The sequence below is a fragment of the Molothrus aeneus genome, chromosome Z (assembly GCF_037042795.1).
Source record: "Molothrus aeneus isolate 106 chromosome Z, BPBGC_Maene_1.0, whole genome shotgun sequence".
In the NCBI taxonomy this organism is placed as follows: Eukaryota; Metazoa; Chordata; class Aves; order Passeriformes; family Icteridae; genus Molothrus; species Molothrus aeneus.
In genome coordinates this window covers 46,446,428-46,469,081 of record NC_089680.1, presented here as the reverse complement: position 1 = coordinate 46,469,081, position 22,654 = coordinate 46,446,428, and the positions used below count along the sequence as shown (strand labels likewise).

The 22,654-nt window shown below is 44.3% G+C and overlaps 1 protein-coding gene across 2 annotated transcripts; it reads left to right on the top strand.

The window, feature by feature from the left end:
* Positions 1-971: 971 nt before the first annotated feature.
* Positions 972-22,422, top strand: TBC1D2 (TBC1 domain family member 2). Of its 2 annotated transcripts, none has more exons than XM_066569838.1 (14): positions 972-1,197; positions 2,908-3,395; positions 4,036-4,168; positions 5,055-5,196; positions 7,449-7,567; positions 8,182-8,366; positions 10,085-10,471; positions 11,294-11,404; positions 14,080-14,267; positions 15,514-15,984; positions 17,126-17,246; positions 19,209-19,394; positions 20,031-20,152; positions 20,835-22,422. In XM_066569838.1, exons 2-14 carry the CDS (start codon positions 2,988-2,990, stop codon positions 21,034-21,036), a joined length of 2,775 nt encoding a protein of 924 aa, XP_066425935.1. In that variant the 5' UTR covers positions 972-1,197; positions 2,908-2,987; the 3' UTR covers positions 21,037-22,422. The 2 variants fall into 2 exon arrangements, with proteins under 2 accessions (XP_066425935.1, XP_066425934.1); XM_066569837.1 differs by having other exon boundaries at positions 7,449-7,573.
* The last annotated feature ends 232 nt before the right edge of the window (positions 22,423-22,654 follow it).

Genomic DNA, 22,654 nt, shown 5'->3' with positions numbered 1-22,654 from the left:
TTTGGGATAAAGGCATAAGAAGCGTTTTCCCAGGCCAGTACAGCACCTGCCAAGGCCAGCAGTGCCAGGCTGCACTGGTGGGAGGAAAGGCAGTTGTCAGAGAGCATGTGAACCTGCCTGTGCTGCATGTCTCGTCCCCTGTGCCCCCAGGACCTACACTGCTTCATTAGGGTGGTCTGACACCCCTATTCCTTGCAGTATCTTTTCCAGAGGCTTTTTCCTTTGGTGCAGCTTGATCTTATCAGCCTCCAGTATCCCAACTCACCAATTTACCACTGTTTTTACCCCGTGAAATGTGCTTCACTGAGCTGAGTTGCCCCAGCTGACTGCACAGCCGTGCCTCTCGCAGCATCTGCATCCACCACCCGGTGGTTTTTCAGCTCTGGAGAGAAGTGCTCCATGGCAGATGGCACTTGCTGGTCCCGTCTAGCCCACGAGCTGTCCCTCTCTGCTTGCTTGCCTTCCGTGGGTCTCATCACCCTGATGAATCACTTTCTTCCCGAAACCCGTCTGAAATGCCCTATATTGTTGTTGTTGTTGATATTTTTCCCGCGGCTGCAGCTGACCTCCCCCGCCCCGCTGCTCTCGCGCTCCGCCGCCGCCGCTGTCCCGGGGCCCCGCCCCGCCGGCAGCGCGGCAGACCGGCCCGGCAGGAAGCGCGGGGCGGCGGCCACCGCAGGTATTCCCGGCGGGGCTATTCCCGGCGGGGCTGCGGGGCTGGCGCGCCGCCACTCCCCCCCCGCAAATTCCCCGAGCGGCGAGCGGCTCGGATGCCCCCCCGCCCCAGCCGGGCGCTGGTACGAGCGGTGCCAGGCTCAGGCCAGGCTCCGGCCCCCGTCGCTGGTGCCCCGCGCGGTGCAGCTGGGCTGGGAGGCGCTTCTGCGGCACTGCGGGAGGCACGGGGAGTGGCCATGGGGGCTGCCTTGCGTTGATCACAGCTCCGGAAAGGTTTTTGCAGGGTCCACCCTGATCCGTTTTCATTGGTGAGTCAGTGTCGGGGCAGCTTTCGGCTAAATATATCTTTCAGACAGCTCCCCGGCAGTTACTGGACCGAAGAAAACTAGAGACAGACGCTGCTTTTCTGTTGCTGTTGGATTTGCTGTAGACTGCGGGTACCTGCTTGGTTGTGCTTGCAGCAATAGCTCTGTGCCAGGAGACGGTGGCTTCCAGGAGCTCCTCATTACTTCCCTTAAGGAGGTGAGGTCTTATCTAGAGGTCTTTGAATGCAGCTCTGACATGATTCCTTATAACTTGTTTCTTGAACCTAATGCTTACTAAATAACCTAAATTAAATTACATAAAGTCCTTGCTTGGTCCTGTTCATGGTGTGGATCCATGGATCATCACGCTGGCAAGAAGTAGAAGCGTGATGGAATCTGCAGAGGGTACAGAAGATACTTACTCTGGTACTGACATAAAAGCCTCAGCGTCTGTTTGGGAAAGTTGAAAGTGTTTGTTCCTCCTGATGATATTTCCTTTATGACAAGCAAAACTAGCTTGGAAATGAAGTTTTTTTGTGCGTTTCAGAAGTGTAGTTGAGGCAACACCTTCTGAAGGAGAAGGTAGCAGAGTGGTTGTTGTTGGTGTTTGTGAATGTGTTCACAACCGTGATCCACAGTGTATGGGAGTGAACTAAAAGAATTTAAGTAGCTTTTCACAAAGAGTGAACATTATTGACAGCTGTCTGTAAAGCTAATGTGGGAACAGGAGGGGGCAGCAATAAACATGTTGGGGCTTAGCCAGTGCTAGGATGCATAAACCTTTCAGTCATGAGGACAAGTTGTTCCTAAGAGCAGAGGAAATAGATCAGCTTGGGAAACATCTCAGTGTGCTCCATTGTATTATCTCACTGACATGTTGCCATACAGCTGGATGTTGGGTTGAATAGTTTTGTGTCTGCAGTTGGATTCACACTAACTTAACACTGCAGCAATTTATTTGCTCGCATATTTGCTTCAGCTTTGTTAGTGTCTTGAACTGAAGTTTCAAAAAATGCAAGAAGTTATTTATAGATACTTTGCTGGAGTGTTGTTAGCTTTCTTTATACAGGAGCTGTGGGTATCTGCCACTCTGAGCAAAAGATCACATCTGTCATATGGTTAAGCACTTGAAAAAGTGCTTGGAGACATGGCAAAATTGCCATCCTTGCATAAGGAAAAATTTACCTGAATGGGGGCCTGTGTAGCTGGCTACAGCTTTTATATCTGAGAGATAAGTTGAACTTGAGATTTACAAAGATCTCCTCCAGCCCGAATTTTATCTTTTTATTTTACACTTCTGGGACCCAGGTGGTTGCTTTGGTCACTAAGGCAACCAAGTCTCTTTTGCAATGACCACAGAATTACTTTCTCTGGTGCATAATTCATCATATGAATCTGTTCTACTGGATGAAGAACTAACGTAACATGCAGGCATTTTAACAACTATAGTCAGCTGATATAAATTATTCATAAGGATGCTACATAATGCTGTATTTTTCTCCAGATGCCATGGTTTAAAATATTAGTTGAACATTCAGTGCAAATACCAGGACACACTTACCTGCAATTCCTTGACCTGACTATGTGCCTACTTGCAGAGCTTGTTATCTTGCCATGTTTTCTTCAGCTGTTCCTTAACATTAAGTACTGAAGGCCCTGGTTATTGCTATGGATTTGGTATGCCCATAGGCTGTACTTATTTTTCTCACAAGAGATTAAGGTACTGTTTCTTGGCTGCTAGTCCAGCCTAATTTAGGAATGAAAAAGGGAGAAAACAGGTATTAAAGGTCATCGGAGCAGAGGAGGGCAGGGAGCAATGACCAAAAGTAGAGTTGGAGACCTTGGCTAGGTAGTTTGAAAGCTAGGAAGTATTTTTTTGTCATGTGGCAGACCTGAACTTATTCCTTCCTTTTTTTGTTGTCTGCAGGTTCTGTAACAGTGATGATATAATTGGGATTGGCTTATTTACCTAGAGAGTATCCTGTTTCGATCTATTTCCTTAAAGGGATGAAGAAAGGACCAGAAAGCGGAGCATGTATGCTTGCTGCTCCAGGCAGTTTAGTGGAGTCAGATCCAGACACTAACAGCAGCAATGGAACCTCAGCAAGAGAGAAAGACATGCTTCCTTCTCCCAGAGAACTGGAAAATGTACCGGTGAAAACCAGCACAGAGACATCCAGAAAAAAACTCTGTGGTTATTTAAATAAGCTGGGTATCAAGGGGCCAATCAAGACCTGGAAGTCTCGCTGGTTCTTTTACGATGAAAACAAATGTCGCTTACTGTACTACAGAACTGCCCAGGACATTAATCCTTTGGGGTCTATTGATCTCTCCAGTGCCAGCTTTGACTGCAAAATGGAGAATGGGGAAGGAGTTTTTGAGATCAGAACACCAAGCAGAGCTTTTACTTTGAAGGTAATGAAAAATTCTCAGTCAGGATAGACATACTTGTTACTCAGGTATCTTTTAGCTTGAGTTTCATTTGAGTCCTTGTAGCTTAGATTGCTATGACTTGGACCTAAATTACTTGCATTGTTTTGGCAAGTCTCCTTACCTGTGAGATGGCTGTTGTTTAATAGTAGGAATAAAAGCGGAACTGTGAGCCAAATTAAAGTAATTGAGGAGTCCTGCAGTCCATATGTCATTTACAGAACACAAACTCTTAACTCTTCTGTCTAAAATGGTTGTTCCAGGAGGATTCTTTGCTAGGCTTTTATTTCTGTGTAAGTAATTGTTAAAAAGCTCTGGGGATGCTTCCTGGCTAAAACAATTGGGACATTTCTGCTTAGTCTTGGACCATAAAAAACCAAACCACATTTAAAATTAGGTCAGTGGTCCACTAAGATTCTACCCCTTAAGGCCATACTAAAAATTTCCTCTGTCCTCCTAAATCAGTATTAGTACCAGAGGATGCAGATACAGCAGATACAGCTATGGATAGGCTTGATACAGCTGACCTTTTTTCCTGCTGGCTTGTGCAGGAAAGTGGTGGTCATCTCCTCAGGCTCTGTCTTGTGTTGATGAGATGATTCCCCTCCCTTTCCTGTTTTGTTAGGCAATCAGCAAACAAGCAATGATGTACTGGCTGCAGCAGCTGCAAATGAGACGTTGGGAATTTTGCAACACTCAGAGCAGATTTCCTGTGGGCAGCTCCCAGCTTGTGAATGAACCTCTGGCTGGAAGACCAAGTAGGTGTTGCACATGTTAGCCTTTCTTTTGCTTTCAGCCCCCTGGTGATGAATGGTGTTCCTCATCTGGAAGTGGGTAGAAGTTTTGGTCAGGCTTTTAAATGCAGGTGCCAGATATCAGTACTTGGCCAATGTTGGACACTTCTGCCTTATTATGTATAAAAGTGAAAAAGCTGCCTCCTATCCACAGCATATGTTTGGGGATATGTGTCTTGTGATCATCTTGATTTTCCTCACACGTGTGAAATGTACACATTTGATATATCACTCTTGTAAGGCCTCTGAAATTTCAAGCAAGTAATGTTTTTTCCAGCAGTGGGCTGAAGATGTCCATTCCTAGAAATGGTAGTAGATAGGTCAGTGGATCAGGGGAGGGCACAATCAGGGTATCCACCTGTTCAGTAATGACTATATGTACATTTTGTTTGAAACAAATAATGCCCTCCCTAGTTAGTGTCTGCTCTGAAAGGTTCTGGCATCTTGCTACAGCAGGCAAAAATTTGGTAACAAACTATTCTTGCAGAGTGTTATCTGCACATTAAAACTATCAAATGTGGTTTGGAATGTGGGAAGAGAACAGCAAAATTCTCCTCCCTTATACCTTTAAGCCATTAAAGTTTGATTGTTTAATGTTAGTCATGCTCATATATATGGTTGAAATCACTTGATTGTCCTTGAGTAGATCATTCTGTTTGTACATGGAAACTTATGTAATTTAACCTAAAATTAAGGAAGCCTACCCCACTGTCCTTGACCACTTGCACATGTAATGTGTATCTGTTGTATAAGCTGTTGTGGCTGTCAGGTTACATGAAGGACCCAAAGTCCAATGGAATTCTGTCTTGCTTATTTGCTTTTGTGTCCTGTTTTGTTTTTATATTTGTAGATGTAGTTGACAATGAAGACTTTCTGCCTCTTGTGAAAACACCAACAGAAGCAGTGGGTTTAAAGGCAGCATCTTTGCCTGCACCCCAAACATCTACTGCTTTGCAGAACATCTCCCTTAAGCACCCTTGGACAGAGATACAGTAAGTGCATGAAGAGAACTGCAGTGCAGTTGACAAGCTGGCCTGCCACTGTGTACCTTCTTTGCCTGTCATGTATTGTGTGAAATGGGACTCTTCCCTAGGTTGGAGAACTGTGAAGCACCTTTTCAGAGGCTAGTCCAGGCCAAAGTAAACTTCCTGCAGGTGGGTCTTTCACATCCCCCTGTTTTGATGCATTTCACATAATCTAGTTCTATTAGTAAAGATCCTGGTAGCAGACCTAGGACTTGACTAAGCTCTCTTCAGTGTAGTCAGTGCTTTTCATGCCTAGTATGAGCCATCTGCACAGTGGTCTTGGAAGAGCGCATGATCAGGTTCAGCTCTACTCAGTAGGTAGTTATAGAAGCTCATTAGCTCATTCCAGTAGTTTCAAAGGACCTTGAATGTAGTGTATTCTCCAAAGCAGGAACTCCAGGGAGAAGGAGCTTGAGCCTGTAACGTGGCCTGACTGCACAACTTGCTCTTGCTTGCTGAGTTTCAAGGGTGTTAGTATTCCCACTGCCTGCTTCTGTTGCAATGGATAGCCCCATCAGGTTAAAAGTTACTAGTCTGGGGCAGTTACAGTTTCACAAAGACAACTTCATCAGTATCTCTTTAAATGTTTCCTAGTCGCTAATTTTCACATAATAAAAAATGAGTAAGTGGCCGTAGGTGTGGTAGGCAGCCAGGCACCTGCCAAATATCGTTGGTGTGGAAGTTGCCTGTAGTTTTTTTACCACCACTGCTGCAGCTACAATCTGATGCTTTTATGAAGAAAGATCCCCCATGAGACCAGTGTTTCATGTTAGCAGCTTCATCTACAGTCAGGAAAACAGCAGACACTGAGTCTTTTATAGATCTCAAGAGACTTGTTTTGTTTTAGCTGATGGACAGCACAGGATGAGAAGGAAAAAAACTGTATGCATACTTTCTGGTATAGGTTTTACACAAACTACTTGTACATTTGTAGTTCCTCAAAGTCAGCTGTTCTATTTTTCAGGCTATCCATTCTTTCCTATTGATTAAAAATGACACAAACATGTCCTTGGCCCCTGCTCCCGTGTTGTGCTTTTACTCAAGCATGAGCTTAAGTAACAATTGTCTCTTTCCAGCTTCAATTTGTATTGCTGCCCTTGTTCAGTAAACATTTCTCCAGGCTCTATCACTGTCAGGCTGGGTCTTCATGAGCATAGCACATCTGGATCCCTGAGCTGCCATAGACTCATGGAGAAAACAGTGCAGCATTAGATAGGGAAAAGTAGGAAAATTGCATTGGATGAGTATTAGCTGCAGACTACAGGGACTGAAGGTCTGCTAGTCTTACACACTAGTATGTTCTCCAAGGTCAGCAATGTCTGCTCTTCTGCTCTGGAGCCTTAGAGTAGCAAGGCAAAAGGATAATGGTATCTAAATGGCAGCTTCATTTACAGTTAAGAAAGCAGCAAACACTGAGTCTTTTATAGATCTTAAAACAAGGGACTTGTTTTTTGTTTTAGCTGAAGGACAGCACAGGAGGAGAAGAAAAAGATTTGTATGCATGTTTTCTGGTACAGGTTTTACACAAACTACTTGTACCTTTGTAGTTCTCCATGATTCTATCAAGTCATCTCTTAGTGCTTCTGGCAATATCTGATAGCAGCAGTTGTAACAAACTGTTCCTGGGTGTGACTGCAGTTTTTTGTTCCTGAAACTCTTTCCTACATTTTAGTTTATGACTTCGTAAATAACCTTTGGCAAGGTTATTTATTAAATGTTCAGAGCACAGGACCTGCGGCTACTCCAAATGTGATCATTTGTCCCAGTTTTGGCTGTGTTGTAGGTAACTGATCTTCTCTTGGCAGCCTTTCTTGGTACCTGGGGATTTCTGCAGTGAACTAAGGATAGGGATGGATGAAGGAAGTGAAGGGGAGAGGGAAGGATGTGGTTAGTTTACTGTTACCTGTGATCCTCTCTTTGATCTGATGTGTTTATGTATAGGGCTGAAGCACATGGGGAAAGATTATCTGATTTGACTGTTGCTGTGCTGTACTGATTCTGTGGCATTTTCCTGGTTTACACTGGTTACAACCTTGCTCTCCTCAAATCCACCAATTCTATAGAGAGTTAATTTTCTCAGCACATGAAGGAGATAAGTTTTGGGAGGAGAGGTGAGAAGTAAGGGGAGGTAAGGAATTGAATAGTTTGACTATGCACTGGCTAGAGTCGGTGATCATGACTTCTGTTCACTAGGCTGTCTTGATCTCTTCTTGTTTCAGAAACACTGTCTACAATATTTGTGGCTCCAAGCAGCTCTGGGGGAGCAACGGGAATGTCTTTAGCTTTGATGAATTCCAAGAGCATCCTGAGAATGTGGATGAGGAGCAAGAGGCAGAAGGTGCAGGTGATTGTTACTGAGCTGTGTCAGCTGACTGGGGTGCCTTCTAGCAGGGATTAGCAGGAATGGAAATGAGATGGTGACAAATTTTCAAGGGATATGAAAACTCTGTTACATTGTCTCAAGTATCTTCCTGTATTGTTGCCACAAGACTGACTCTTTTGGCTCTGCTTCAGGTTCCATCTATCTCCTACCTCTGGAACTTTCTGCAGAAGCCAGAAAAAAAACCCAAAAAAACCCCACCAAATCAACCCCAAACAAATAAAATCCACCAGATTTATTTGAAGTAAAAGTATAATTGCTGCACAGCCACAAGCTAAGTGTGGCAGCTCTACTGGATGCATACCTTTCCATGGTGGTAACTTCCATTTCCTGTGGGCCAGATTCATGAGCAGGGTGCAAGGTGGGTTAACAGGTGCCATAAACCATCACAACTTTGTTTATTGTGGGCATATCAGTGTCTGATCCCTACAGGTTTGGCTCCAATCCTGTGGGTCAATTATCCATGTCCTGTATGTCAGCCTTCTCTGCGGAACTGTTGAGTCCCCACAGCAAGACTTGGGAGTCCATAGTAGAAGAGCAATTCTGTCTAAATTAAGTCTATCTCCCCTCAGTTAAGGAAGGGACCCTGGAAGATGGGAGGATGGGGCCCAGGCTGAACTGGATTAGGAAGGCCAGGTGGATGAACAGTGGCTTCCCAGGCTCAGAAGAATTGTTGAGGGAGAAGAACTCAGTGGATAAAGTAAGTGTCCTTCAGCAACAGATTCTGACGCTCACAGAGGAAGTCAAGTCACAGAAGGTGAGTGTGATGAAGAGACTACTATTTCTAAGGGTCAGGGCCCTGAGGCTGGGCACAGGGACTCCCTTACACATTGGTGTGATAGAAGCACTGAGAAGTGCTCATCAGGCAGTAACTGGAGACCAGTTGAAGCTCCTGGTGTTACCACCTTATGTGTGCCTAAGTGTGCCCAGCACAAAAGAAGACCTTCAGCTCTTTCTAGGAAGTGCAGTAGGTGTAAGAGGGAGGTAAAACAAATCCAAGTGTACTCTGCTGTTATCTTGCTTCTGCATCTCTGTTGCTTGATAAGTTCAGTCCTGAACGGGTACTGTGACACTGGTGAGAACTGCCAGGTGGAGTCATGGTATTAACAGCAGATCATTCTTTTTGAACAGTGACCCACCTTTAAGGTGTGATTTAACTATAAGAAGTCAGGGCATGGGTCACTGCAAGGGCTGTTGCTCATGAATGAAACTGTTCTTCAAAGCATGGAGCAATGCCAGGTTCTCTGCTAATGAGGCTGGTAGCTCTTCCAGCTGAAGAGGCAGGAGAGCCAAGTCCCATGTTGGGCAGTCAGTTGCATCCTTGATTTGCTTTCTTAAGTGTCTGAGATGGCAGAGCCTGAATCAGCAACGTGTTGTGGGGCAAGGTTTCATGCCTTCATGCAGGATAGAGTGAGGGAGGACTCTGTCAGAAGGAAGGTTAAAATGGATACTGCAGTTTCATTCTGGTAGCACAGGTAGTTGCAGACTGCATTATTTCCCTCCCATTTTACCACACTGCTGACCAGATCTCCATGTTCTCTGCTGGGCTTCCCAAGAATGACTGTAGGAAAGCCAGAGTTCAGACAGTGTGGGCAACAGCTTTTTTGCTACCAATCCACGTCAAGTCATCTGTGAACTGCTGCAGAGACCTTTCAGGCTGTCCTGGTTCAGGGCAAATTTGGAAGAGAACCCCCAAAGGGGTTCCTCTAGGAGAGCAGACTCAATCTGCCCCTCCCACCCCAACTGGTCCAGGAGAAAATACCTCCTTGGAGAAAAGTGGAAAAAACCTGTTTATTAAACAATAAAATCAAAACAATATTAAACAATAAAACCCCTGGCTGCTCCAAAAGAGATGACAAACTGAGAAAGTCCCCTCCCCAGGTTGCAGCTCAGCTCACTCAGTCTCTGATCAGTCCCTCAGGCGCTGGAAATGCCACGGCCCAGGCCTGGCCCGGGGGGCCACAGGTGCAGCTGCTGATGCTCTGCTGGGTGTCCAGTCCAAAGCAGGTTTAAACAGCTCCAAAGAAAAGGGAAAAAACCCCACAGTCCAGGGAACTTCTTTGCCTCAGCTAGCTAAAACTAACTAAAACAAAGGAGAGCTCTGCCCCATTGTCTGTCCATCTGCAGACAACAACAGTCCAGTGGAGGAGTGAGTTCAGTGTCTGAAAACAAACTCTGCGCTTCTTCTCTCCCCCCTTGACTCTCTGGAACAAGTCTTAAAGGTGCAAAACTTATTATTCAGCATAAACAGAGCAGACAATTGGGGATAAAAGCATCATATAGTCAACCTAGGACACAGGCTCTCTGAGAGCAGAACATCTCACTGTCGTGTCACTGTGGATTCAAGATTTCTGCATTTTTTTTTCCTTCTGAAAGGAGGCAATTTCGAGATATTTCACTGTTGGGTCTGTGCTGTCCATAATGCCATTGCCCTGGACAGCGCAGTGATGTAATGGTTTTGCATTCCCTTTCCAGGAACTAGTCAAACTTCTCCACAAAGCTCTGGAAGCAGCCCAGCAGGAGAAGCGAGTATCTAACATGTATCTCACTGCAACAGAAGACAAGGACAGGCTGGAGCTCGTGCGCCACAAAGTGAGACAAATTGCAGATCTGACAAGTCGACTGGAAGCTCTTGAACAAGAAAAGAAGGAACTGGAGCAGATACTGACTTTGAGAGACAGCCATATCCAGGAACTCAAGGAACATGTGCAGCTTCTGATGGAGAAGAACCATGCCAAACAAGAAGTCATCATGACCTTGACAGAACAGATGGCCCGAGAGCTCTCTGATCCCCTGCAAGAAGCCAACACTATCACTGTAGAGACATTGTATAAGCAGCAGGAGGAGATTGAGCATCTGAAGGTGTGTGAGATGGCACAGGTCTTTTGAGTCCATTTTTATGCCATCAGTTCAGTGGGGGATGTTCATTGCAGTAAGCACAGAATATACTTCTGGTGGTTGCTCCATCCCTCTCCAAAAGAGAGGAAGGCTGGAAGGGGCTCACCTGGTGCCAATAGGGTCCTAAAAAGCATCTGGGTCAGTTTCAGATTCAGCTTAGAGCCTGTTTTGTTTGACTTTCTGTCATCATTCAGTGCCTCCCACTTTATTTTCTTTCTTTTGTTTCACAGCTGCAGCCTGACTTGCTGCCTTCACTTACTTTGTTGCTCTGTGTTTCTGTCTTGCAGTTTCCCAATACATCCTGGTTCTTTCAGATGCAGGCTGTTGTATGTGCACAGCTGTAATTATAAGTTAGTGTGAGGTGGAGAATTGCCAAAAGAGCCACTTTCTGTGGAGTGTGTTCATTTTGCCTGCCAGCCATGGGGCTGAGATTTGTTTCATATAAAAAAAAAAAAAAGAAACCAACCAAAATAAAACCAATCAATCAAACAAAACACATATATTCTTAATCTGAAGTGAATCCCTGGCTTTATATGGTCTGCATCTCTCCAGTGTTTAAGTATGTATATACATTTAGCATTTTCAGGTGTCTTGTTGATGCAAGACAATATTGTGCCTTGATTTCCTTTGTAGGTAATGTTTGTACTAGGGAGTCCTGTCTACTCCTCAGAACACAGAATTTTTGAGATATTTTATTGTCATTAACTTAATCTGATGTCCCTGAAATGTGAGGAATTTTAAGTCCCTCAAGATCTCTCCTTGTGTGACTGTTTTGCTTCATGGCAGGATGATATTGATGCATACAAAACCCAGAACCAGTTTCTCAATTCTGAGATCCACCAGGTTACTCGACTCTGGACAAGAGTTGCTGAAAATGAAAAAGCTCTCCTGATGAAGGTAAGCCAAAGTGAACCTTTTTCCTTGGTGTGAACTGTTACTAATTTATTTTCAAAGTTTCTCTTCTATGGCACCAGAATAGATTTTGATCCACGAGGAATAAGCTTTCTTGTGGTTTTTTTTAGTGTGACCTCTTTACTGCTTTGTATTGTTCCCAAATTAGACATGATAATTTTAATTCTTCAATAGAAGTAAAATACCTGTGAAGATTAGCCTTAAAGGTGCTGAAGCTTAACCCAAATTTCTGCATTTCAGCTATGCAAATAAAAAAACAACCCTGTGTAGGCAATCAGAAAAATTTCCTGAGAGCTGACAGATTGAGTCCTGACTCCATCTAGTCATGGTTTCTTTGCTGGACTTGACATTGCTAGGTGGCAGCATGGTGAAGTCTTGCAGTTAGATCAGAGTTCTTACGTTTTCCTAAGTTGTATTTTTATTTCTAGCTGTATAAGTGTCAAAAACCTGGTTACTCTCAGACTTGTCTAATCCTATTTTCTGGTCCTGAACGACTCTCAAGGCTGGAGCTGTGTGCCAGCATTTGTTTTGTGGGTTTGCCTAGGATTTACTTCCCTGGGTTTTAAGGTATTGTTGTGAATGAGTGTCTTTGATTGCTTAAAGAATCACTGGCAAAGGTTAGGCATAGCAGACTCAATATTGAAGTGAAAGCATGGCAAAGCTCATTGTCAAGGTTCACTCTACTACTTACTAGATGGTTAAAGCACACAAAGATAAAATAGTACTAACCTAAAAATCAGTTAAAAATCTATGTGGAAGCTGGGGATGGAAACGGGTAAGGATGGGAAAGCTTTAGCATAAAAGGAATAAGGGAAGCCCTCCCACTGAGCTACAAGGTTCAGTGTGGACTCCTGTGCAAAAAACTTAGCTCTGGACTTGAACAATAGTTTGGGCCTAAAGATTTTAACACACTTAAAGTAAACCACACTTAAACAATGGCTGAATTTAAACAATTTACAAAAGATTCTATGGAATTTACTGCAATCACAACAGTAACTCACTTATAGGCCTAACTAACCTAAAATACTTGAGAATCTAAGATTCTAGGTACATTTTCTGTAACGTATTCACACAGACCTAGAGTACGTACAAGGCACCCGTGAAAATTCTCCCTCAAGCTCAGTGAAGTGCTCATGTCAGATGTCTGCAACTTCTCAGCAGGCCAAAGGGATGAGCCTCGAGGAGTGGGGGCATGGGCCCAGGCTTTGTCATCATTGTTTGGCAGTGGTGCTCCACAGCAAACCTGAGAGTTCTCTGGCTCTGAGAGGCCCCACTCAGAGACTCAGAGGGAGGTTACTGATCACAGCACACTGTGGTTCAGAAGAGCTCAGAGGGTCTCACTTGGGACTACTGTTTATACATTCATAAGAGAATTGCCTTTAGTAATTTACTATCCTGGCTGCAGTTGGTAACTTTTGAAAATTTGATGACAAAAATGTTCCTCCACTTGAGTTTGCAAGAAAGATAAGTTTCCAGTGGTGTTTGTTAAAAACCAAAGCTCATTAGCACCAATTCCTGAGAGCAGACAATATTTCTGAGAAGCACAAGAGCTTAGCCCAGGTGCTGTTCATCAAGACTGAGGCCTAACAAGCATTTCTGAGATCATAATATGGCCTTAGGGCCATTTGATGGGGGAGTGTGCCATTACAGGTATGTCTTCACAGGTATGACTTCTGGAGTGTTATTGCCATTCTTACATCTGTTTGCTTTCTAGTTCTTTGAAACCCTGCCTTCCTCCTAACTTACTGCCCTCTCATCCTGACACTACCATAACCTTCAAGAAGGAAGTTATCACACGAGCCCAGCATGCTCAGTGTGAGGTAAAATGCTGACTAAAGTGGTAGTATGAAAGAAACATGCTCCTTTCTGTCCCCTCTATATGCAACGTAATTCTCTCTGTTTTGTTCTTGTTTTCAACTTTTGCATCCCACTGAACAGGATTCTTCACTGAGCTTCCTGTGAGACACTGGGTGAGTCTTGTCACCTATGTGGCCTCAGTTCCCCACTTGTGGAGTGCATTAATAGTCCTTATTCTTTTTTTTTTTGCTTTCTGTGAGCAGGACTAAGGTGGTGGCAGGTACTGTTCTGCTGTTTGATCTCAGTTGGGTTTCCTTGAGAAATGATGTGTACTAGTGCCATGGGATTGGGGATCCTGAGGGGCATGTGATCACCTAGTCTGTGGTGCTACCATGTATCCTGAAAATGCTATACTTACAGCTCAGTCTCTGGAGTGGTATATTTTAGCAGGATACAGCTCAACGTGGTGTAGAGAACTTGTCTGAGGATGAGGGGAAAAGACAGCAGAGAACTCAGCTGCAGAGCTGGCTCTTTGACTGTGTCCTTAGTTGAGCTGGTGGGGTGTGGCCATCTACTGACGCAATGCAGTAGTTAAAGTAGGTGATAATGTAGTAGGTCTCCCACTCAAGCAATTTCAGTTGCATGTTAGCTACTGCAGCTTATGCTTGTTCATAGACCATGGTGATTCATTCATGGCTGTAATTCCACTGATTGTGGAAAACTAATAAATGTGTTTCCTGGGGCTTTGCTCTGCAGAAGTCTTTACTTTATGTGGAGACCAGGCCAGTAGAGAGCAGTGGCAACACAGGAAGGCAACACTGAGCAACACTGAGCGAGCTCTTTCCTTCTTGTTTCCCCAACAGTGTGCCTGCCTGCAAGCAAGAAACTGCCAGATGGAGAGCAAATACTTGACAGTCTTGAGAAAGCTGCAGGAGGCTGTCCCTGGCCTGCCCATCTCGCATGCTGAATTGGTGAAGAACCTCATCCAGGAAGCTCTCCAGTGGGATGTGAAGGAAGAAGCGGAAGAAGGTTTTAACTTGAACCCTGTAAGGTAAGAATTGAGAGCATGGGGATATTCACAGCTTTGTAGAAGCCTGTCTGCAAAGGGAAGTGTGCAGGCAAAATACATCTAACAACATTCTGTAGCAGGGCCTACATTTGTGTCTATGCCTTCCTGCACAGTGGGGGCCCCTGTTCTGTAGCAGTTCCCATTTTATCTGTTTGGTCAGTCTCACAGGTTCTCCATGTAGCTTTGGAGATGATGTCACCCTTGAGCTGAGAATGACACAAGAACAGACGAGAGACCCAATTGCAAGGGGAGAAACAGAAGTTTATTACAAAGGATTTTTCAGTTTATATAGACTGATACGATACATTCTACTTGATTGGCTAGTTACACATCATCCTTGGGAAGAATAGGAAAACAAAGTGGAAAAACATCACCTGCAGATTGTTTATACTAACAAGTTATCACATTCCTACAATTCCTTAAAATTCTCACAAACCACTGTGAGAAACAATTGCCGTTTCTCTCTCCCTGACCAGGCTGGCATCCACAAGAGGAGACCCCCTCTAGGTCTCTTTGTCAAGAATATGATGATACCTTATAAGTTTCCCACCTTGTGGACAGATGGTGCACAAACCTTGACAAGCTGTACTATCTGTACTCTTGGTGTGTTCTGATCAGTAAGAGATTTGCATTTTGTACAAGGAGACATCAGAAGGAACTGTGGATCTCTGTTCTTTGATCTCATGCCCCAAAGTCTTTCTTGTCCTCTCCTACAGAACTTCTCTGCACTGGGACAGGGTAGGGAGAAGGTATACAGGGTGAGCTCAGTATTTCTTTAGGGGCTGATGAGGGGTCTGATGAGGTTGGTCTGCAGCTCAGAGCAAAGTTACACTTGAGTTGGTGTGTGTATTCCAGTGCTGCAGGTTCTCATTTGTCTTTAAGGCTCTGAGGTAGGCAGTCACATGCAGAGAAGTGAAGGAGTACTGTTACAAATGAGTGTTTGAGATCACTTAAAAAATCCCTAGCAAGGGGATCAGAAAAACCCAGATTTGATATTAAGTGACAGCACAACAAAGTGAAGTTGAAGCCTATGGAGCATTTCTCAGATCTCAGTGCAGCCTGGAAAGGGAGGGGGGTAGGGGGTGCCCACCCGCAAGTACGTACTTGTGCTCCAGTATAGGTGATGTGAGCCTGGCAGCAGGCTGTAGCTGGGATGTAAGTGTTAAGTGTCCTTGACACAGGTACCAGCACTGTCATTTGAACTAAACACTGCCTTGTGTCCCTCCAGTGAGTATGATGAGTATGGGTTTATGACTGTACCTGACTATGAAATTGAGGACTGGAAACTCCTTGCCAAAATTCAAGCCCTTGAGATAAAGTCCAACAAACTGCGGAGCCAGGAAATAGTGGAGAAGCCCCTCCGTGACAGATGGAACAGCATTGGCGAGCTGAACCCCTGTGCAGAGCTGAAGAGTCTGATCCGAAGTGGCATCCCAGTGGAGCATCGGCAGCGGGTGTGGTGGTGGATGGTCAGCCGGCACTGCAGCCCAGCGCCTGGCCACTACCAGCGGCTGCTGGAGCAGAGCAGGAGCACTGAGCACCCGGCCTGCCGGCAGATTGAGCTGGACTTGCCCCGCACACTGACCAACAACAAGCATTTCTCCTCTCCCACCTCCCAGCTCATCCCCAGGCTCCGGAGGGTGTTATTGGCATTCTCCTGGCACAATCCTGCCATTGGATACTGCCAGGGATTGAACAGGTATGCTGCTTCTTCATGAGATGGCACTGAAAAGGTGTAGACACATACTCTAGGCTGTGATTCAAGCAGCCTTAGGCTCTTGCCTCTCTACAGTTCTGTCCTAGCTGTAGGTATTTAATTTTTAATTGCAGAATTCTGCATTTGGTGACTTATTTTTTCATCCAGTGTTGTAACTGGGATCCAGAAAGCAGCAGGATGCATTTGCATGGCATCTCTATAGTTACAGAATGGGAAAGCACAGCTATAGGAGGAGGAGTGAAGCAGTCCCAGAATAACACCACAAGGCTGGGGCTGAATTTTTAAGTAATAATGTAAAGTAGTAAAGCAGAACACCACCCTGGTGATTCCCTTTTTTGCTGAGAACAGTTGGAGGAAATGTTGGGAGGTGTTAACATGCAAGGGAGTTGCAGCAAATGACACAAAGAGAGACTGAGGAAACCACAGTTGTTTTCTGTCTGGAAAAGAGAAGGTTCAGAGAATATAAAAGTTTCTTTCACTTCCCAAAGAAGGCTATAGGAAAGATGAACCTAAATTTCCTAGAATTGTGCTGCCAGTAGAAAAGGCAATAGGCGTTAGCTGTTAGAAGGGAATTTCTAGTTGGACCTTTTCACATGAGGGAGATGTGCATAAGCTGTTTATTCCAAATGATCTTTGGATGATCCTCAGAAAGATGATAGAAGCTTTCCTCCAGAGAGCCCTTAATAAAAGGCATCATCTTTCTAGTCTGTCTAAAAGGCAGTAAGTCACAGCTGAAGGAGGTCAGGGCTGTAAAGAATGTATGGAGAGATTAACTATATCACATAATATGAAGTACCTCTGTGTGACCTCTTTCTTGTATTGAAATAGCCTAAATCAGCACACTACAAACTTCAGCAGATCTACAGAACATTCCATTAGCTGGGAAACCTCTCTCTGTCACATCAGTTCCATATGTTCTGACAGAGCCACATGGGAAAGAAGATCACATCAGAAACAGATGAAAACAGATCACTTGCCTCTGTCTGGCTTTCCTGCCACATTTGATATTTTGGATACTGATGGAGCTGGAGACATGCAAAAAGACCTCTTGTATTCTTTAATTCCTATGTTGATGACTCCTCCTGCAGTACTGAATACTCTCACCATGTCTTGTCCATCACAGATTGGCAGCTGTTGCTCTTTTGGTCCTAGAAGATGAGGAAAGTGCTTTCTGGTGTCTAGTTTATATTGTGGAGAACATAATGCCAGCAGATTACTACAGTGAAACACTAATAACATCACAGGTGAGCTGAGCACCCTCACATCTGCTTGGACTCTCATACAGTGATGTGAAGTAAAGGTTTAAAAGTGAGTAGTCAACCTGCTGTGTGTTTGATTTCTCACAGGATAGTGATAGCACCTTACAATCCCTTCCATTGCACAGGCATTGGAGACTTGAGAGTTCAAAATTGTTACATTCACATAGAGCAGCAAAATTGGTCACCAGCTCTAGGAAATGAGGTAATAAAATGAAATCACATTAGTCAGAAGGAAAGTGCCCCATTAATTGCACAGTTACTTATTTTAAAGAAGTTTTAATAGAGTTGAAGCAGCAAATTCTGGTATGTATAGACTGAATATGAGGAAGCCACCACTTTGCAGCCCTTCAGTTTTTGAAGCTGCACTCTTTGGTGTGCCATGTACATGTGGATGAAAATGCTGAGATTTTTATATTCACTGTATTTGCCTCAGTCCATGATCAAGCATGGTGTTAGTTCTCACTATGGGGCTCTCTGCACATCAGAAAAGATTCTGGCCTTTTGATATCAGCTGTTGTGCTGCAAATAGCTTACCCACCTGATTCAGAATCACTGGATTTCAAGGTTTTCAGTGTGTCTTGTGTTAGATATACTCTGTCCTCCCAGGCAGACTGAGATAAGCTAACTCTCATATAATTCAATGGAATTGTAATTGTGTTGCCACAACACCCACACCCATCAGTGCCTGGTCTGGTAAGCCTTACTTGGTGTCTCTGTTGTGAAAGAGGTCCTTTTAGAGAAAAAAAGGTTTGTTTTTATCTGTGGGCTTAGAGGAGGCTTCAAGACTCAGTAGCTGAGAGTGACTGATACCAGTGAATTTGTTGACTAACATTTACTGGGACAGTGGTGTGGTGGTGGAGAGGCCAACTCACAGACTGAGGAAACAGTTATATCACTTTGAAGATAGCAAAATGTCTCTCCAGAGGAGGCTGTGTTAGCTGTAGGATTTAATAGACAGCACTCAATACTGTATAAGTAGAGACTGACAGGGAAAATATGACACACTGAAGAGGCTTGCCTACATTTCGTGAGAAAACACTGTCAGCTGAAAGTCTTCTTTAGAAAGAATTTCTGACCTCATGGTTGGTATCTGAAAGTCTAGCCAAGACCCATGTAAAGAGGAACATCTAAGGTGATGCTTTGTGGGTTGGCTTGATAAATTGAGTTGGCTGGAAAACTTACAATTGCAAATTTTGAAGACAAAGCGTATTACCTGTATAGTTTGTACCCCTGTGCCACAGCTAAGTGGGCTGATACAGCTGGGGCATTGATATGATATGGCAGAGGGAAGCCCTGAACATGATCCTGCTCTTTAGCACTTACCCTCCAGAAAGCATGGCTCTACTGACATGAAACCTTTACAAACCCGGATCAAAGATCTCACTGACTGTATTTCTGTATTCTGGCTCATGCAACCAGAAGCAAAGCACAGACAGTAATCAGACCACAAAGAGAAGCTTAAGTGAGAAAACCAGGTTCCTCTTGCAAAGTCAGAGGTATTCAAGGTGTTCAGTCTGTTGGGCCATGTACAGTCATTCAGACCTGAGCAGGTTGTAATGCCTGTCATTCAATTGGATGCTCATGGTATCACAGAAAATCCCAGTAAGACCAATGCAGGAAGATGTGTCAGATTTTCCCTGTTGACTTTGAGATTGGCAAGGAATATGACTCTTTGCTTGAGAAGAATGTGTATTTCTCTGCCTATATCTTGGCCTTGTTTCAGCCTTGCCTTGCTGTGGATGCCACATACAAGTACACTGCTCAGTGAGTTTGAAGGGTTGGGAGACAAAGGATGCTTTGCTCCTCCTAGGGTGTGGTTCACTAGAAGGCAGCACCAGTGATGACCCTGACATGCAAGGGCCATTGTCCTGTTTCACCACTCCTCTCCTCTAACAGCAGGACTGCTCTTGACTAAGACTTCATTGTTTTCTTTTTTGTCAATTTTAGGTAGATCAGAGAGTCTTCAAAGACTTCCTGTCCGAGAAGGTGCCTCGCCTCATGGCTCATTTTGAACAGTATTGCATTGATGTCTCACTCATCACCTTCAACTGGTTTCTGGTGGCCTTTGTGGACAGCCTGGTCAGCGACATCCTCCTGCGAGTGTGGGATGCCTTCTTGTATGAGGGAACTAAGGTGCAGCTCTCAGTCTAGGCCTTCCTTCCATCGGTACCACCTCTGTGGCATAGTGACAGGGTGATGGGCATACACATATGTCAAACATACGTGAGGTTGAACTGCTTGGCCTATCCTGCCTGTTTGGTGGCATGCTTTGATGTCTCCAAGCCCCTGTTTTCTATGTACTTGCTCCTAGTAGGCAGACCTAGTTTCTGATTCTGTGCACTTGGTACTTTTTAGCAGATAGTTGTACTGCAAAACATCTCTCTGATAGGCCATGGTGTCTCCTACTCTGTGACACAACTAGGAGTATTACAGATAAAGGCAGCATAAGATAGACAGTATCTGAAAATGTGAGTCCTGCACTGTCCCTGTGCATAGGGAGAACTGCAGAACCCTTGTGAAACCCCTGTGGGGTACTTTTGTAGAGCCTGGTATTCTCTGGGGTTGCAATTTAGCTAACAGATGGTCATTCTCTTGAGATTAGCTCTGTACTCCTTTAGGCCTGCCCTAGAACATACTATTGAGAGCAGGAGTAACCCTGGATCTAGTCTGTACTGCAGTGCTATGTGCCTAACACCATCTTTCTACAGGATGGCCTGGACCTTAAGTTACTTAAAACTTTATCTACTCAAATACCTTTTAACCCTCCAGGTCATTTTCCGCTATGCTCTTGCAATTTTTAAATACAATGAGGAGGAAATCCTAAGAATTCATGACAGTGTGGAGATCTACCAGTACCTACGCTTCTTCACGAGGATGATCACGGACGGCAGGTAGGACTGAGTTGTAGACAAGCTTCCATTCTGTATTTGTACTTGCTTGCCTGTTGGGTCAGTTTAACAGGAGTTGTGACTAGTTTATTAAGAGAGACACAAATGCATTGATAGGTCTGTGGCACATGGATCCATTTATCTCTTTTTGACTTTCCCTTCATTGTATTATTTAAAATCTTTTTGGCTCAAGCAAAGGCATGCTACCAGCAGAGCAAGCCACAAAGTCTGGGTCAGTCTTCTTGTAGCAGCTGGTACTTGTGCTAGTGATTGCTGGATTTCTCTCAGCTGTAGTTGGGGTATTTGGGAACACAGCACAACCCATGACCTTGAATGGCAACATGTACCTGAGATGCAGATTTCTGTGATCAGAAAAGCTCTGCATCAGGAATATCCCTCCCTGACAGGCCATCAGAATCGGCATCTGATCCATTGTCTCCTAAATGATGGCTGCACACTGATATCTTAAAAGGTGGGATGGTACACGTGTATGTGAAGTACTGCTTGGGTTGGTGTTTGTGTGGGAAAGAATTCCTTTAAGACTCGGCTGTTTGGTGACTTCTTATCTCAGAGAGCTGAAGTCTGTGGCCCTACTCTTTAATACCCCAGAATGCTCCTGGTGTATCTGCTACCATGTGTTACCAGCCAGTAAATAAGTTGACCACAGCTGTCCTTTCTATCGTAGGAAGCTGATGAACATTGCCTTCAATGACTTAAACCCCTTCCCCATGAAACTGCTGAGGAACCGTCGGTCAATGCACAGAGAAGAGCTGGAGGCAGAGCTGTGTGAACTTGAACAGATCAAGGCAGCCTATGTGAAAGAGAGAGCAGAGCAGGGACCTCAGGACCTGGAGGAGGTTGTTAGTGAAGAGGAGGAAGAGAGCTAACAAAAAGAGTTCGTCATCACCTCCCTCCCATACTGCAGAAGGTCATCAGTAGCAACTGTCAGTAAGAAATGGACCAGAGGGGGAAGTCTGGTCGCAGGAGTTCATCTGCCCTAATAAGCAAGGCTGTAGTTATGGGACCATATGAAGTCAGATTTATAATGGATTGGAAGGTGTCAGAGGAGTTTAATCCTCTTCTTTATTCCTCCCCATTTAGCCCATCCTGTCCTATGCAGCTCAGGATTACAGCTGAGGGTGCAGAAGAAATATCAGTTGTGGTGTCATGACAGGAACTGACATGATGCAAAAGATCTAGCAGGGTTTTTATACATTTTCTGATGGAGGCTTGAATGAGATCTTTACCTACAAGTAAAATCTCCAGAGATAATGAACCAAGAACACTCCCTCGTTACCTAAACACAATGCCAGATCCTGCTGCCCCACTTTCCTGCTGAGTGGTGTATTACTCCAGGTGTGCCTGCAGTGCTGGCACTGACAGCAGACCCTGCTACAAGGGGGCTCTGCTCTATGTTTTAGACTGACCTTGAACCCAAGTGGCTTATGCCTTCTTTAAATATCTGGTGGTTGATAACCCAACCCTTCAAATTGTCAGTGCTTGTAGAGGAAGGAAAGGGAGGAATTCATAGCCTACAGTATTCTCAGCCCCATGGGCTGTAGCCAAGATGACAGACTGTAGGGGAAACGTTACCTATTCACCTGAGACACATGGTCTGCCTCACTGGACAAGTCAGCCAGTTTCAATGCATTATAGAAGACTGAGATGGGAGAGAGCTGTGGAGGCACCAACCACACAGCAGAGAAGTAATCAAAGTGGAAGTGAAGTTTTGAGACGAGTGGATAGATCCCCTGAAGGTCACCGAGAGCTGCACACATTAAAAGTGTGGGATAAGAAGAAAATGTTACTGGAAGCCTACTACAGTATCTCAAAAAAAATGAGCTCATTCTCAAAGTATGCCTTGTATATAGGGAAGTCTAAAAGGCAGAAGGTTTTTCTCCACAGAAGTTATTGCTAATCTAATTTATTTATACTCTTATGTTCACGAGTGCATATAGAATTTTGCTGTTGTTACAGATACTATCTTCTAAATCAAGACCATGAAAATTAGAAGTTTACTCACAATTTTGTTTCCTAGAGCTTTCTGCGACAGCTTAAAAATCTTTCCTCCTGACTTGGCCTTATGTTTAATAATAAAGACATTTGAAACATGTATTATTAGATTAAACCACAGCCTGACATATATCTACAGTATATAATAAACATTGGTCCATGTGATACATAAACTCTTCTGATACAGATATAAGTATCAAAGTATTGATCCTGATGGGGAATTCTGAAAATAATTTTAAAATTAAATCAAAAGAGAAGGACATGTGAAGGTTGTTATAAGTTTCTTTTCTTTTGTGTCTTCCTCAGCTCTTGGTTTTGCTCCACATTTATTGGCTGAGGACCATCTTTTCTGGTCATATTGATAACCAATCACTTGTGGTCATTCTTTATTAAACTGTGGTGAATGCGGGAATACCTGCAAGGCCTATAAAGACTTACACCTTGGAGCCAAGCTCACATGTCCTCATGGGCTCTCATCTGCTTTCCTTCTGC

What these genes read in the sequence shown, in the direction of transcription:
- TBC1D2 (XM_066569837.1), top strand. Translation starts at nt 2,988, where the DNA reads ATGAAGAAAGGACCAGAAAGCGGAGCATGTATGCTTGCTGCTCCAGGC. An exon ending in ACCTCTGGCTGGAAGACCAA is followed by an intron (nt 4,169 to 5,054) that starts GTAGGTGTTGCA and finishes TTATATTTGTAG; the next exon opens with ATGTAGTTGACAATGAAGAC. An exon ending in TACTGCCAGGGATTGAACAG is followed by an intron (nt 15,985 to 17,125) that starts GTATGCTGCTTC and finishes TGTCCATCACAG; the next exon opens with ATTGGCAGCTGTTGCTCTTT.